The 18,118-nt window shown below is 37.5% G+C and overlaps 1 protein-coding gene across 2 annotated transcripts in view; it reads right to left on the bottom strand.

Annotated features, from left to right (window-relative positions):
* Positions 1-14,579: 14,579 nt before the first annotated feature.
* LOC134527357 (ribosomal protein S6 kinase alpha-5-like) overlaps positions 14,580-18,118 on the bottom strand; it is a 736,083-nt gene continuing 732,544 nt past the window's right edge. For both annotated transcript variants that reach the window (XM_063359971.1, XM_063359970.1), the window contains exon 17: positions 14,580-18,071. In XM_063359971.1, the coding sequence (XP_063216041.1) occupies positions 17,575-18,071 (497 nt within the window). In that variant the 3' untranslated portion in view covers positions 14,580-17,574. The remainder of the gene's footprint in view (positions 18,072-18,118) is intronic.

Below are 18,118 nucleotides of genomic sequence, written 5' to 3'. Positions count from 1 at the left end.
CTTCGGCTTATGACAGCAGCAAATTTTGTTTTATCGCATATGTAATGTTTTTATGTTTTGCATATTATAATTAATGGTTTAGTATTGTTGGCGGGTAAGGCTTTTTCACAAATGGACGCGTTCTTGGCGGCTAGCAAGTAGGACGCGTGTATTACGCAGGCTGGATAGGGAAGTACGACTGCGGGCGAGCTCCATGATAGAAGCAACGGGAGTAGTATCACTCGGCTATTTGTATAGGTTGGGATAGCTGTGCGAATGGTAGAACAGATCACGGGACTATGGTGAGGAAAAAGGTCCCAAGCTCGACATCCCGACGATGAGACCGTTTACGAACTGTCGATGGATCATCAGGAAAGTTAACAACTTCTTCAGAAACTTGAGTCCCTCTTTCAAAATTCAGTTTAATACCTGGAGATGACTATATTCGGTGTTCTACCAAGCGAAGCATACTCTTAATTCATTACTAGTTGATGTTTAATATTTTGACGCAAAATAAAATTGTGAATCAGCTTACTTTGCTCATGCCAGGTTTTACAAGTTTTGTCAAAGTTAATTAAATGAATAAAAATTGTGTCCCTTTGTTACTGGCTACCCGCAAGAAATTATCATGGTGAATAATAATAATTTTAAGTCGACATGTAATATTTTGATTTTTATGGGATTGTGTTTTGGTAATGGTGTGTGTAACTGTCTTGTGTATTTTATTACATTCACTTCACGTAACGAATTGTCTGAACGTAATGTTATTGTTTGTTTGTTTTAATATTTCGTTTTATTGAACAAAGATACATAGTTTGCCACTTCGAGCGACTACAGAAATGACAATACAATTAGTTTACAGTGTTCCAAACATTTTAGTTTCGTCTACTGTACATGGGGGGAATATTTTTTATGTTATGTTTACTGAAACCATTTTACGCGCTAAGTGAGATGTTGCGATTGAGTAGAAGGGAAAATATGTCATAAAACCCTGCGTAATGTTATGAATTCCATTCATTCGTTTACTCTGTGATCCGGAGGGTCTAATGTTAAGACTGAATACATGTGCACTTCCTCTATGTAGAGTGGCTTCATTGAGATGAAAGCAAAGCTCACGTTGATGAAATACTTATTAATTAAAAAATTAAAATGTTGTTTTATGCTTCAATTTCTGTTAGTGTCGTACACAGATTAAAAATGTAATGCAGAGTTCCTCAGTTTTATGTATATTGAAATTTGCTCATGTGTAGAGTAGTTATTAAAAGCATAAAAAACATATATGACGAATTGTTGTGTATTATTTCCATTAGGCGTGACCATGAAAATAGATAAGATTTTATCATTATGTGAAATCTACATTTTAAATGTTGGCGTTTAAATATTTATGAAAGCGTGTGATCTTAAAGCACTATTTATCTATTAAGGAAGTAGGTAGTTTCTTTGATTTTAGAAGGGTTTTTTAAACAAACAACTAAATTAATTCAAAAATTTGAACTACTGCAAGCAAAAAATACTTTATTCCATTTTTATTTTAAAATTAGCCATTGTATTCTACCTTGCTTACACTCTATTATCGAAAAATATATTTTTTTGACAGAGATTAATACCGTAAATTAATACACAAAACATACATGTTTTCGTATGATACAATAATAGCTAGTGACAGTGACGAAACCAAAATTATTTTGATAGTTTGTATAGAAAATCCCCAACAGTAGTGGTGGTATATTTAGGGATTTATTTGTAGATGGGTAAGTACTATTCCACAATGAAAAGGAGTTATCGTCAATTATCAAAGCAGCCATATTTCGTATCTTCTTTGACAGCCTAAATACAGCACCAAATGACGTACTTGGCTAAAAATTAATTCCAGCTGCATGCCTAGATTCCGGGAGGAGGGGAGAATCTCAGGGTGGCCTGAACCTCCCTGAAATAAAAAAGTCCGTCTGAGGGGCCCCGCTTGCATTTGCAAAATCTTCACGTTATCCCGTGGGCCTCATGGGAATCCTACAAATTTTCGCCCGTGATTCCAGCTATACATTTCACTGACACCTTGAGCACAACAGTCAGTGCACACTGAGTTCTTCCATACCACCCGCACTTGTCTTCGATAAAATCTGAACTCAGGTGGATTCAGCGTGACTGACTAAGCCTGCAGTCTGAATCCACCTGTAGGCCGCTGTTGCAACAGCTAAGAAATGTACACTGCTCGTAGTGAACAGTCTGTATGTAACTCTAAACGTGATTCCAGTTCATTCGTGTATACTTATTCATCATATTATGCAACGTTAAAGTCATTAAAAAAATATGCAAAAATAAAATAAAATGCTAAACGTGTAATAAGAGCCAGAAAATAATAATATGCAGTAATATTTAGTGTAACTAAATACGACGTGAACCCTAGAATACAAAGTTGACGATGTGTCGTTGGTGGGAACACTTGTTTGTTCCTGACATTTTTTTTCTTTACAGAATTTAAAAGTAAGTTAGACATGCACTTTTTATTCAGGAAGTAAGTTAAAAATTTATTTGTCGTTATTGCGATTTAAAAAGTTGATTTGTGTCTAAGATTAAAAATAATTAATATTATTTTCATCATTTTATTCCCAGTTTTATTACTCAATTATTAGTAGGACGTGATTTCTCGTCGCGGTGCGGAATACTTTTATGAATGAAAGCATAACTGTTCGTGCAAAACCATTCATCACACAAATGTCAGTTCGAAAGTATAATGTTGGAAATTTTTTTAATGATATAATTTTTGCATTTTCCCCCCCCTGAAAACACAAGCTAACACATCGATTGTTGGTGACAGCATTTTTTGTAATGTATTTAAATCTCTTAATTATGTAGAACGTTAATTAAAATAAAAATACATGTTTTAAACAGAATTGACGATTGTTTGCATTTCATGGATATGGACTGGATCGCAACACTAATTTAATGTTTCAAGTTAATAAACACTGTCAGGAAGCAAGCAAGGCAATATGAGAACATTATCTTTTGGTTGAATGTAGCGAAAGGGAAAAACAGTCAACTTTCTTGCCACGATCTTGTTCGCAGATAACGCAGGTATAAGTAGCAAATGGACTCCACACAATGACAACCCTCCCATTATTCCGCCCCCCCTTGCTGAAACGCCCTCTCCCCCCTCCCCCCTCCACCACGGCGCAGGCGACAGTCTCAGGTATATCGCCCCGCCCAACCACTGGCAGTAGCACGTGGTCAGTGGCCCACCGCGCTAAACATTTTTACTAGGGAGGCCCCTTAAGTGGCGACTGCAAGGCTGAAGAATGTGACACTGACAAGCGTCAACGGCAAGATGTCTAGTGGAAGGCGAGAGGGGTGGATATAAAGCAGACAAATAACAAAAGCGCGCTTCAAGCGATCACGCCGTAAAAACCTCAAAAAGACCTCGTTATAGCCGTGTTCTCGCTATTACCGTGCTCGGTATAACGAGTTTCTACTATGTTGCACATAAGAAAATATTCGTAAATTATTGTCAGTTAATTTTAAAGGAAGGTGCCAAATTTTATGGGTAATATTTTTGGGTTAACATAATTTATCATTTATTTAAAAATTATTTAATTACAATATGAATTTATAGTTATAATTTTTTTTACCAAAACTTGAATTTTTTGTGGCTTTCATGGTAAAAAATGTTATATGTTTTTTCTTATTTTTCGAAGATTATTTTAGCATTGTTAAAAACAGATAGCAATTTATTGGTTGTATTTGTGATATGGCTCTAATGTTTTGTACAAATGAGTGGTGATAATAATCAGTTGTAATGAAAATATTGCATCAAATTTAACATACAAATGTAATTGTGCTTGCCATTTGAGTTTTGCATTTTATGGATATTTACTTTTTCAACCAATAACAGAATTCTGGTTTGAAACATTTTCCATTGCGAAATCTTTATGCAAAGGCCAGAATCCTTTTCCATCCCCTGCCTCTTTCATCTGTGTGATTATGCTTTGGTTACTTAACAGTTAACACCTGACAGTCAAAAAGAAAATGAGAATAAAAGCAGCATTGACAGTTCATGTAAGGTAAAATTGTATTACAAAAATAATTATTACATAACTTTTCCTACTTAAATATATTTTTAAATTTGAATGTTCATTACTTAGTTTTTTGTAAGTTGTATTGAAGGAAGTCTCACATTTCTTCAAGTGTACTAATTATCAGCTAAATACCAATGATCTAATGATATCAATGTTATAAAGTGGAACTCACGTTCACATTTCTTTACTCACCATGGTGACTGTACAATTAACTGCCTGCAATGAAGTGCGAGACAATGTGTCTGCATTAGGAGCATATTTAGAGAAAATAAATGTTGCGAAAGAGGTTGTGCTACTGTTACCTAAATAATTTAAAATTATTGCTCTTTATTTAATTACTGGTAATACACTGCTGCATCACGTAATTGCATTTGGAGCAGTTACGCTAATAGCCTCACTTTCGTATTCGAACAGCAACTGCATCATATATCGCACATAATCATTGGACACACCAAATGTTGTTTATGTGAATAGATATACAATTATGTGTGTGTAAATATCTCCATTAATATTCTAAGTCAGAATGTCTGTCTGTCTGTCTTCATTTTCACTGCTTAGTTGTATAATCAATCTCCATAAAAGTTTGCATATTTATAGCTTGTAATATAACTTAGTACCGTATTTTGGGGTTAAGTGATACAGGAGGGTGAAGTGATACAAAACTTCCAATTTTGTGAGAAAAAAATTTCCCAAGCACAGATGTCTCTACAATAACAAAACAACAATGCACTGTATTCATCAAAGCATGTTCTATATCTTTCCATCAATACTCGAATCACGTAAAGGAAGCAATTTCACATTTTGTAGCATGTGCCGTGCTGATTTTTCTATATCGCATAGTGGAAGAGGAGACATTGTGAAACATGTCGCTACAAAAAAAACACAACGAACACGTGAAGTGTATTGCTTCCAATAAAAAACTAAATTTTGTTGTGAACAGTGATAATAGTGTTACACGAGCAGAATGTTATTTTACATCTTTTTTAGTTGAACATAATTTAGCGCTGTCGTGTAGTGATCATGCAGGGCCACTTTTTAGAAAGATGTTTCCCGATAGTGACATTGCCAAAAAATACGGCTGTGCGAGGACCAAATCTGCAGCAATATTGGGACAAATGGATCAAAGCTCGCATGAGAAACTTGTATCTGTGTTACGTAATACACCATTTTCCATCGCAACCGATGGTAGTAATGAAAGTGATTGCAAACTTTACCCCATTGTGGTTACTTTCCACAGTAAAGACAAGCTCGAAATTCAAAATAGGCTCTTGGCAGTACCAGTTCTCAAAGGCAACTCAACAGGAGTAAATATTGGTAATCTTTTACTTGATACCTTAAAAGAAAACAACATACCGTTTTCAAACTGTTTGGCGCTAAGCACTGACAATGCGCCAGTGATGATGGGACATAAAAGTGGTGTGGCTGCTGTTATGAAAAGTAAAATCGAAAATTTGATTGCCGTTGGTTGTCCATGCCATTTGATAAACTTATGTGCTGAAAAAGCTGCTGCTTGTCTTCCATCTAAAGTGGATGACATTTTGATTGATATATTTTATTACTTGGAAAAGAGTGTAAATAGGAAAGAAAAGCTAAAAGAATTTCAGATGTTGCATGACGTAGACACTAGGAAAGTCCTCAAACATGTGTGTACACGATGGCTATCGTTAGGAAAATGCTTGACAAGGTTGATAGAACAATGGCAGCCATTAACTAGTTTTTTTTTGGTAGAATGTCGGCCTGAATTTGCAAATGAAAGCAGGAGCACACTTCAGAGCTACAAAATCCCCAAACTAGTTTCAGAAATAGGTGAATGTTCAATTCCATCTCAACAAGGTAGTCAAAGTAACCTCACAGTTTTATCCAGTGCCACAAACACAGAAAGTAGTAGTAGTACAAACAGTAGCCATGCAGTGTCTTCAAATGATAAAAAAAACATTTCCAAGTTCACTTTTCCCAGTAAAATAGCTTCTAAACGTGACAGTTCAAAGAAGCGCAGTTCTAAAATGGATGTGACCAGCTCAAAGAAAATCAAGTTAACACACAGACCTAAAATGAAAACATCAGTTCCTCAGGTACCAGCAGAAAAAGGTAGACCTATGTCATCCCAACTTACTAGAGAAGAGAGGCAATTCATGTTTTTATCAAGTGATTTAAACAAGGCATTTTGCATGTTTCTCTTAAATGTAATCCCTATGTTCGACAAGACCAATGTACTACTACAGTCGCAAGAACCTCAGATTCAGAAACTGAAATCCACACTTTACGACCTGTTGCGAAACTTGATGTCAAAATTTGTGTGTGCTGATGTAGTAAAATCATCTACTTCTCTTTTGGAGATTGATTATCACACTCATGATAATCAAAAAAAGGATGAAGATTTGGTTATTGGTAGTGCGGCATTCAAAATTGTGGGTGGCTTGAGTGTTGAACAGGGCAAATTGTTTTACAGTTCAATTAGGCAGTATTATGTGGCTGCATGTGACTACATAGTACACAAATTTCCATTAAAAAGTACATTTCTAGCTCATGCAGAAGTAGCATGCATTGAAAACATAAGCCATGCATCATTTTCTAGTGCAAGATATTTTGTTGATAAATTTCCAAATATTATAATTATGGAAGGACAAGATATAGATGCTGCAATTGATGTTTTGGAGTCACAATTTTCTTCATTTCAAATAGAAGATATTCCTGAGGAAATATTGAAGCAGGAAAGAATTGACTCTAAGTGGTCATTGATTGGACAGATGAAGACTACAGATGGGAGTTTGAAGTATGACAAGTTAGCTCAACTTATGCTAGGTATTTTATCCATTCCTCATAGTAACGCCGAGTGTGAGAGGATCTTCAGCCAGGTAAAGAAGACAAAAACCCAATTCAGATCGTCATTGTCGGAAAAATCGCTTGAAAGTTTGCTAAAAGTAAAATCTGCACAAGAGGGCGTGTGTTACGAACAACTTTTCGACGAAAAATTTTTGAAGGCTGCAAAATCTGCAACCTATAATTTGTTGAAATAAATTTTGAAGCAGAGACCATGTAACATATGTACAGGTATGTCACTTAAATTTAAAGATTCTCATTTGTTGTTTTTTATATCTAAAATGTATTTGTGGGCCTGAAAATTTTTATCGAGGTCCTCATGATTTTTTTGATTTGAATGTTGGCAGGTCTGCATAGTGCTGCCCGTTCTGGTCGTAACGGTTGTCCCAGATCGACTAGTCACACGCCCAGCCCACTTCCTCAGTGGCGGCTTACGATTTTAATGCACGTGAAGGACGTACTTTTACACACGATGCGGCAGTTACCAAATAAACTCTAACATGACAAATTATACCTTGACGAACAAAACAATTCACTATTACACAATACTTATTATACTGGGCTAGGGGCACGTAGGCCCGTGCCTCCGGCGACTCTACGTGATTTCTAGATGTGTCCCAGGGACTGATTCGTTAGTACGTTTGGTGGCACGATACCGTGCGGCGGTTACAACTAAACTAACATGACAAATTATACGTTGACGAACAAACACTTCCCTATTACACAACATTTATTATACTGGGCTAGTGGCACGTAGGCCCGTGTCTCCGGCGACTCTACGTGACTCCTAGACATGTCCCAGAGACTGATTCGTTAGTATGTTCAGTGGCACGTGTCGCCTTCTGGCTGCCCCGTGCGGGCCAAAACTAATTATCCGGTAAGCTAAGTTGGGGCGTGAAGCGCCGACATAACGTCTCGTAAACTTCCCACAGTACTTACGTAATATGTTGAACACTCATCTTGGAGCACTGATTTAATTAAGTGAAATACCTCATGGTAAATTGAGGCCAACCGCGGAACTGTACGTAAAAGATTAAGAACAGATAATACTATTGAAACTACATGTCGGTGAAAGCAAGAGTTGATGGTTCCACGTCGCGCGAAGGTTGCCGGCCTCCTCGAGCTCCTGAAGGACACTGCGTGTCTCGCCGCGCGCGACCCCCCTTCCCCCCGCCAGCCCTCCCGCGGAAACGTGTGAATTTCGCGGGAAACTGAACCGGCCAGGTTCGGGACAAAGCGCACAGTGAAACATGATTTTGAAAGGATTGAAATATTAATTGATGAAAATGTCTAATAAAAACCTGTGGAAAAATATACATAAATTAATTTGTTGTAGTGCGGCGGAGGGATATGCCACACCCGGCCGGATCCTTCCGCCGACGTAGCACTCGATGCCTGGCGTTCGCCTCGTCGCATGAACTACACTTTGCTGCGCGCACGAGCGCGTTCGGTGCACACGCCTCTAGGAGACGTTGATGAGGCATAGCGGTCTATGCGACATAGAGGAGCATTGGCGGTGGGCGTCACAAGTATTTCAATAACCTTGAAATAACAATGAGTGGTGTACATCCTATGAGTGTTGTAAATTTTGATGAGACTAATCTTACTGACGACCCAAAAAGTAAGAAGATTATTTGCAGGAGAGGTAAACAGCACCCAGAGATCATAACAGACTATACAAAGTCATCAACATCACTGATGTTTTCCTGTAGTGGAGAAGGAACTCTTCTTCCTATTTACATAGCTTATAAAGCAGAAAATCTATATGACTTGGAGAAATGGAGGTCCCCCACAGGGACAAGATATGTATGTACAAAAAGTGGGTGGTTCGATCAAAAAAATTTTGAGGAGTGGTTTTTTACTATTGCACTACCCTATCTTCGAAAACAGCCTGCCCCCAGGGTATTGATTGGAGATAATGTTAGCAGCCATTTCTCAAGCAGTCTTTAGATCATGTTTTGAGAACAATATAACTTTTACACCTTTACCGAAATATTCAACACACTATGCGCAGCCATTAGATGTGGCCTTTTTTCGGCCGCTGAAATCTGAGTGGAGAAAACTTCTCCATTCTTGGCGAAACCAGGGAAACCGTGGAAGTTTAAGCAAAGTCCACTTTCCTTGTCTTCTCAAGAAGCTTGTGGACAGTATTCAGAACACTGCTACAGAAAACATCAAAAGTGGATTCAGGAAATCAGGCATTGTTTCTTTGCACTGCAATGAGTTCTCAAGCAGCTGCCTAATGAGGGCGTGGATGCAAATCCCATTGAAAATGCTATGGAAAAGAGCCTCATTTCTATTCTTCAGGAGATGCGTTATGGAAAGAACAGACAGCAACTGAGAACCAAAAGGACTCTAGCAGTGAATCAGATCCAGATGATCTATCTGGCTCTGATGAAGAGGAAACAGAAAAAAAAAAAATCCTGATTCTGATGTTCATGAAGAACAAGAAAATGACACTAGTGTATTACCAGATTACATGCATATAAGAGAGGGAGATTTCCTCAAAGTCAAGTTGAAAGATTCAAAAAGAAACAAGGAAAAACACTATGATTCTCAGGTTTAGGATGTGATGGCAAACCACAAAAACACTGCAAGAACAGTGGAAGTAAAATTTCAAAAATATTATAGGAATCACAAGGACACATTTGTGTGGCCAGACATAGCAGAAAAAAGTGTAGTTTATCCTCATGAAGTCATTTCCAAGCTACCTCAACCAAGTGTGCTTCATTATGGACGTTTGCAGTTTCCTTATAACATTTATACAGATTATTTCTGTTTTGGTATTTGGATTGTCAACACTGTGTTCAGATTGGTCAATTTTAATATGTGTGATATATAGTAGGTATTTTGAGTACGTACTGAGTACTATTATTTTTTGTTTGATACCTATCAAACTTAATATATTGCTTAAACTTTTTATTATGAGAAACAAAAATGTGCTATAAGAGCCAGCAGTTACGCTAACATATGCTTTAACATGCCTATTTTACTCATACTCAGTAAAATAATAATAAACTATAAAAATAGCCTCTCTTCACCTCAGCATTCCACGGTAGTGATACACAATTCATTACTTTTGTCTGTATCACTTCACCCCAATACATGGGTTCCAGCAGTGGCGTAGCCAGGATTTGTGTATGGGGGGGTGTTAAGAAGCATGCCCCCCCCCCCCCCCCCCCCCGTATTAAGGCGGGGGGGTCCGGGGGTCCTCCCCCGGGAAAATTTGGATTTTAAGGTGTAAAATAATAAAATAGTGCTATTTTAGCAGTTTTCGGTACTTAAATTAAAATATTGTAATGGTAAAATTTTTATTAATTTTTAATATGAAATTTGTTTGTGATGAATAAGAAATTTAATTAAAATTTTGGTGCTAAGGGGGGGGGGGGCGGGGGTTGAACCCCTAACCCTCCCCCCTGGCTACGCCCATGGGTTCCAGTGATACAATCTATTTTTATTGTTTTAAAAAGTAAAATTTAAATTTAAAAAATTAACTCATAATGGGAAAAAAACAGGAAAGTTTTATTGAAAGACTAGTACCGACAAACATAGTCTAAACATATTTTACAATGTGTTACACTGTCTTTGAAGTTTAAAACTGTATCACTTCACCCCAAAATACGGTAGCCTATAGTTTGTATAGTTTTTATCATGATAGATTTAGTTTCCCTCGTACATGTAAATTACAGGGTTACTCAGATGCTTTTACAATAAATTTTTACAGCAGCAAATAGAGGTATAAGAGTGTAATTATTTATTTTTCTATTATTAAAGCATTCAAAAATAAGCATTTAATATTTCAGCCATTATTAGTTACATACATGTTGGCAGAGATTTTCTTTGTTTTACACCAAGCTAATTTCAATGTAGGTTCTGAATTTCGATTTGGAAGTACTGTTTCTATGCGTGTGAAGCTGCAGGTAAATCTAGTGTATTTTTGTTTATAAAAAAAAATCATGTGTTTTGCTAGATAAGTTCTACACTCACACAGGAATCTTAACTTTGAAAGTTGAGGTAGCGTTAAATTTTTACATTTAATTATATTAATGCAGGCATTATGTTCCCCCCTTTTTTTTTGTAGAGTTAATTTTTCTATCCGTTATTATTAAAGGCATTTCAGAACCTATTTACTCAGAAAAAGCTGAACCATCATTAAAATACATCAAATTAAATTATAATCAATTTTTAGAAACAGAGTGAATTCAAAATTTCTGCACAATTTCATACGTCCCGCCGGACCATAGCTGGCGTAGCTAGTTCGCGTACACACCACTAGAATGCGCATCAAGAGATTTTTTTGTAAATTCAATAGATGGCAGCAAAGTCAAGTCACGCATGTCAATATGGATACATAGAAAAAGCATTGACTTTCCTGTCTTCCTTTTTAATAGTCTTTGCAACTACCCTGTGTTAATAGAAAAGCAAATTTTTGAGCGCCTTTGAGTGTCGTCAAAGCAGTTGTTTTGTGAGTGTTTGTGAATTGTGAGAGAAGTGTTTTTTTCTGGCAGTGCTCATATCGTTCGTCTGTAAAGCATGGCAATGATCATAATACGACAGAGCCTAATATACATAAACAACATTAAAAAAAACTACTTCAAAATACACAAAAGCAACATTTGGTTAAACACCTAAAACAATGGCTGAAGTGTGCAAACAGTTTTAAATGACTTTTTATTTTGAAAGTGACTGTGAATCTAATTCATACTTTCTTACCATCAGACATGATGGAGCACAGTTTCCACAATGTTTTGGGCATACACAATATGGCGATGGCGAAATTAAAAAGTGACTTCACCTATATCACAGCTAGCCATCTCCTGGCATTACCTAACTCCATGTCTTTAACCCATTTGTTCCACCTCTGTGGTGTATTACTCTTAGGAAATACAATAAATTCATACAAATTAAATACTTTTCATATTAAGCCCCTTGGTCCCATTTTTGTTATTAACATATATAAGAGATTTTCCATCACTAGATTCACAGTATTAGTCTGGAAGTAATGATGCAAAATTATGGCCATTATGTCCATAAGATATATATATTTATAATTAATTAATTAATGAATGATAGAACTTTTTAAGTGGACAACTGTTTTGGGATCTCAAGTTTTATTAAAAAAATTTTAAAGACCTACATAATTTTCCGCAACATGAATAGGGAAACAAATTCCTTACCAATCGTATCCGAAGTTTAGGTGCTACAGTCTTACAACCTAACAATAAAATTAAATATTTAAAAATAAAAATTTCTGAAATAAAGTTTGAATCTTTTATTACTCTATAAGTAATTTAATTTGTTAAATAATTTGAAATAAAATATTGTGTTTATTTAATTACTCTATCAAGGTGGTGACTTTTCATCGGTTGTTTGTAAAACAATGGTGGGGTGTTTCGTCATTTCTAGCATGTTTGATATTTGAATAATAATTGGAAAATTTTTAACTCTAGCAAATCTGGTTTCTAAAATTTGACTATAATGTTATTTCTCATTGATTCAGTGTGGTTCAAGTAAGACCCTGGAACACCAGAACTAAGAAATTTCTGCAAAAGGTATGTTGACATTTTGTTTCATGAATGGTAATGTTTTCGTTACCTCCCCTAACATTTTTTAAGTTACTAAAGCTATATTACTATTTACAGGGTGCCAGCTGGAGAATAATATACAACTGACTGCTCCAGCATACAGTGGGGCATGAGACTACTCAGGGTCAGGGGTTCGACACCTAAGGCCAAGTTAGGGTGTTCCGGAGATACAATGCACGACAGATTTATCTCCGGCTGTTCTGGCCACCGGAACACCACACTGACAAATAACACACAGGCAGAAACTCTGAAACACTATTATTACTAACGACCTAACTATAAAAATTACAATTACTTGTAAAAGCACCGTGCGACTGCCCGTTTTCAACAATGCTTCTTCAGTTCAAATGCCAGCATCTGGCAACTGTAGAGCTGAAGGCCAGCCCAATGAAGCAGCCTCGCTACTCCAGTGGCGAGCTCCATCCACACTGCACCAGGGTCAACTGCCGACTGACTCGCCGCTACCTCTGTGCTCCCCTCCACCGTGCCGCCGCCGATGGCGCACCAATTTTCCCGGTGCTTCATATTCAAAATATAAATAAATTATAACCATACAAATACCCTTATGAACTTACAAATGTACAGCTACACTCTTGTATACTATAGTCCGTGTCCATTTATCTTATGACAGACATGTACATTGTGTGACGGTGCTACATGGAGGTCTTAAATGTCAGGAGGGCAATGCATTCCACATCATATGACCCCCTTCCAAAGGCAGCCATGGAGATCTACCAACCGACCATACCATTTGACAGTTCTTGCTTCTTGAGGCCCTGCAATTAACCACATTCACATGCTGCTGAGTCCCAATATCTGGACCTCCTGTGACAGTAGTTGCATTGGGATGTTAACTGGGAAACCACACCAGCCCTCGCACAAGTCGATGAAGTGCTGACCCGCTACCATGCTCGTAATGGTTTTCTGACCCTCACCCAAGTCCAAGAGCAGGGATCTTCCTCTTTCGTAGGCTCCACCACTCCCCTCCTTTCGGTTGATGTCTGCCATGACGTGACCCAAGAATAGGCATCTTGTACAGCCCTGTCTCACTGTTGCGGGGTTCATGTCCCCTCATGTCTCTGGGTGATTTCTATGGAAGTTCTCTACCTGTCCGGCAGGATGACTAGATATTGGTCCCCGTGTCAGGTTTGTAGTCGCTCACTTCGGGAGGCAGGACTGATTGGTCGACCACCTTACAACAGTAGCGGGCGGAACACGCCTCCTGTGGCACGGGCGACAGAGGGAGCCCTTGTTTTCCGCATTTTCCTCTCCACTGTTACTGTCCTGGGGTTACTCCACACTAACTCGGAAAGAGGAAAATATTAAAGAGCATTCAATTGGTCATCTATGATCCCAGAGGGAACCTGTTTGAGTTCGGAGGATGAGGTCAATCTGTCCCAACCCATCTCTCATAGTGTCCCTGGTGTTGTGGCCTCCACTCTGTTGCATAGGCGTGGATGTGGCCATAGACTCTGGGACTGGTTCGCCTCCTGCCTCCTGGTGATCGTCAACTTCGAATGGGCTCCCATTTTGCTCCTGTCCCCCCCCTTTTTTTTCCCCCCGACACCAAGGCTGAAAGATTTCTCGTACATGGGGGTATGGAAAACAGCTGTTGTTGTGCGGCACGACATATTTTCCATTGCAAACACCGATGGCTGCTGCTACTGCAACACTAATTCAATGCAAACCTGCTGCTCCTGTGGAGCACTGTGTTTCACTTGGAACAACAAAATCCTAACCTCAGGAACTGTGGGTTTTGGCGCTCCTAAAGTGTATACTGTGCGACGGCCATTGGTGCCCAGGTGCACCTCGATCATGGCATCTTCCTGTGTCAGCCAATGGCATTCCGAGGATAAGGTCGCCTCGTAGTCATAGTTTTTTGGGTCTTTTTCAGCTCATTTTCTGATGCTATTAGATTGTTTTCTAGGGAGAATATTTTCCCTTGATTTTTATTATGTATAGAGTATAGTGAAATATTGAAATGAGTTCTGCTATCAATTACGTATGCTTTTTATCATACATACGTCTACTACAATCTAGATGGTTATGTTTGAATAATCAGAAATACATTAAGTATTTGAAGAATGTAAAAAAAAAAAAAAAAAAACGAACTGCAACAACATTGTTCCATGATGTTTAACATTTTATTTTATATCCCAACATCAATATTTTGTTTATTATTCATTCTCTTCTATTTACATTTGCATGTACAAACAACTCACAAATAAATACAATTTCATATAATGAAGTGTAAGGCAATGTTATGTTTTGTGACTGTAGAAACAGTTTGTAGTATAAATTAAACGTGAAAACTTAACAAATAATTTTCAAAACATTTGGTTTTCAGCATTTTTAACATAATGAAGTTGACTGTGAAACTAGGTGCAGTTGTACAATTTAAACCTTACAATGGTATCCCAGCTGGCCAAATTTTAATAACATAATGGTAAAAATATTGCCACCAAACTATGAATAATTTTAGCTTCTAGTCATAAACATACTAATCTCAAGTACAGGTTGCATAGGTCCTTTCCTTGATTTATCACTTATAAATAGTACTTTTAACAGAAAGGGCAATAGGTAGACAACTAAGTATGGAGTCTACATTTTGATCTTAAAAGTCGTCTTTCCAGCAAATCCACTCAGATTGTACTTTTTCAAACAAAATCTACCAGATTCCTTCAGACCATTTAGCAGAAAGCACAATGTTATTTACAAGGCACCTGTTTCAAATAATTGACTACAAGTGACAGAGAATGATGTACCAGTACAGCACTTAACCAAAAATTTTCTTCAAAATCTCTACCAGTCAAGCCATCACACCTGCATTCATGTCAAATGCTCTCACAATATAAAAAACTAAATTACTTAAAATTTTCAGTATTACTTTTATTCTAGTTATGGGAGATTGAGATATTTTTGCCCATTGTACATGAATATCAGTTGTCTACACCGTGATATTTTTGTTTGCATGAGTACACAACTTCTGTCATAATACCTCATTCAAAAAATCTGTTTCACAATATAAAATGGTTCAGTAACCCTTCCCAATAAACATATTTGAAAAAGGCTAGTTCAGTGCAATTGATTAACAACAGGAATATGTCATGTGACAAAACACTAATAAATCTCTCAATGAAAATATCTTAACTTGCTACTATATATACTTACATAAACATACACAACAATCATTAGATAGTCAAAATATGCAAAAATTTTATAGTGTATTTATATAAATAAAAAAATAACTTTGGTTACTTTAATGACTTACATGCTCCAATACACAATTATGTAACATTTTCACAGCTGCTTTCTATGCAACAGCACTTAACCAGGCACAGATATTTTTGACATCAGAACCAGAAGATATATACATACACATACATACATATACATACATACAAACATAGAATATGTGTATATATACACATACACAAATGTCATTTAAAATGATTTTCTCTTTAAATTATTAAGTACATGGTAGGGCTCACTAAGACACATTACGTGAGTACTAATGTTTACTATTTCAATATAACTTTATACCAATTGCAAAAAAAGAAAGAACAGAATTCAATGCCTCAAAATATTGAAATGCCAAAACAAATAAAAAAAGGCAGATGCTACTACGAACCATAATCACAAGTGGCGAGCATTAGGAAACATCATATTTTAGTATTGTAGTTACAAGGCTACTTGGTACATCATGAGAAAATATGAAATTGTCTCCAAAGATGAGTTGCAAGAGGTTCAAGAAGAACGGTTACAAAAGTCTGGTCTTTCAGCAGCCTTTATCTCACACTAGCAAATTTGACAGAATACTGCCGTTAAAGAAACGTACAAAGTTAACTTCTACATTGAGGCTACACAACTGAAATTAGTACCCAACGCTCATGCCATGGAGACTGTGTTAATGGTGAAGAACTTATTTATTACAAATAAGGAATAACGATGGAGTAAGACTATTTATTACATGATCATTTATTTTTCTCCACTGCCATGTAAACATGCCAAGATTTTTTTTTATTACACGAGCATAATAAGCAGTACCTACCTTCACAACGTTTAAATCATTTTAATATAATGTACTTTGTTTGGGTCTACTACAGTAATATCACTTTACTTAGGTTGTTTAGAACTTAAATGAAATACACAACTGAGAGTGGTTGAACAAGAAATAAATATTTGTTTGTTTAGTTAGGAAATCTATCAGAAATAAATTAGCAAACAATATGCGAGAACAGTTTTTTTTAATACAATCTGAAATAAACAATGGAAGTTTGGCAAGTTTTTCACTGCTTACTTAGCTACCAGATGTTATGCCTGAATATTCTGCCACTTCATCTAAGAAAGAACTTCATAGCTTCATTCCACTTCATCTAAGAAAGAACTTCATAGCTTCATTAAATACTCCTGAAAATTATTGTCGAGGATAAGGTATCTTACAAAACAGGAAAATGATAAAAATGGGAATGTTATAACAGGATTTTACGATTGTAATTAAAAATTTAAAGGGAAAAGGAGGGGGGGAAGGAAATTTACTTTGTGGCAAACATGTTTCTGGACACAAGTTTATAGTAAATTTAATTGCCGTTATGAGTCTCTATGCCCCACACAAAGTAATTTCTGTGTAATGACCACACCAGTTGCTACAGTATCTCAGTGTGCGCTTCGACTAGTTTCTTACAAAAAAATATATATTCTAATTTTACACACACATTCTCTTAAACAGGTACAAATTTATAATGCGCAGTCATTCTGGCCATTCAAAAATATCAACTACTGTTTTACCGGCACATTTATAAAGCACCGTTGTTGCACATTAAGGACAATTGATTCAATTATATCCATTCACTTGTCTTTTTCTCACAGTTTATGTAAAACTTTAATAAAGATTTCATATAGACCAAGGTAACAATTCAAGTAATAAATACTTTAAAACAAAAAAAAATTATCACTGTTATTCAATTACATGCAAAATTGTAGGAATAAGTTTTTCAGTTGTTTGCTTAGTGCGCAAGGAATTTAAAAGAACCCTTCTGCTCGAACAGAAATGTAAAATCTAAGCACAAATGAGCATTTTAAAATAATGTTTCTTTATGTGCAGTGAAACGATGTTCGCACTAGTCTGCACTCTCCGCGGGCATTTGTTTCGCTCTCTTGCCAGTCCTGTGGTGTCGATGTCTGTGGTGGTGGCGCTTAAGGCATTTCCTGGAGTTTTCCCTCGGGGACCTCGCACTAGCACTGCCCGTGTCCGGTCGTGGGGATCCGTCCTGGAGGTGACGCTTGCGAGACCGGGTCACCGGGCCCTCCGGCCGAGAGGCGCCTGCGGCACGCGCCTCGTCGAGTCTGTCCCCCGCCTCGGCCCGGAGCTCCGCCCCCCCGTCCCCGTCCCCGTCCGGCCGGGACCTCCTCCACTTCTTGCGCGGGACGGGCAACGGCGACAGCAGCGCCGGGGTGAGCGGCTGGTTGGTCGAGTCGTCCGACGACAGGCTGGACAGGTACTCTCGCACCCGCGCCTCCCCGAAGTTGAACACCCGGGTCTCGTCCTGCGAGAAGCTGCCCACCATCTTGCTGCTGCTGGCCGCAGAGTTGCTGTGGCTCACCGTCGCCGGCGTGCCTGCAATGTGGGACGTTTGTGCCGTTAACAAACATGCCTTCACAACA

This window comes from Bacillus rossius, chromosome 1 (assembly GCF_032445375.1).
Source record: "Bacillus rossius redtenbacheri isolate Brsri chromosome 1, Brsri_v3, whole genome shotgun sequence".
In the NCBI taxonomy this organism is placed as follows: Eukaryota; Metazoa; Arthropoda; class Insecta; order Phasmatodea; family Bacillidae; genus Bacillus; species Bacillus rossius.
This window is presented reverse-complemented; position numbering and strand designations above follow the sequence as displayed.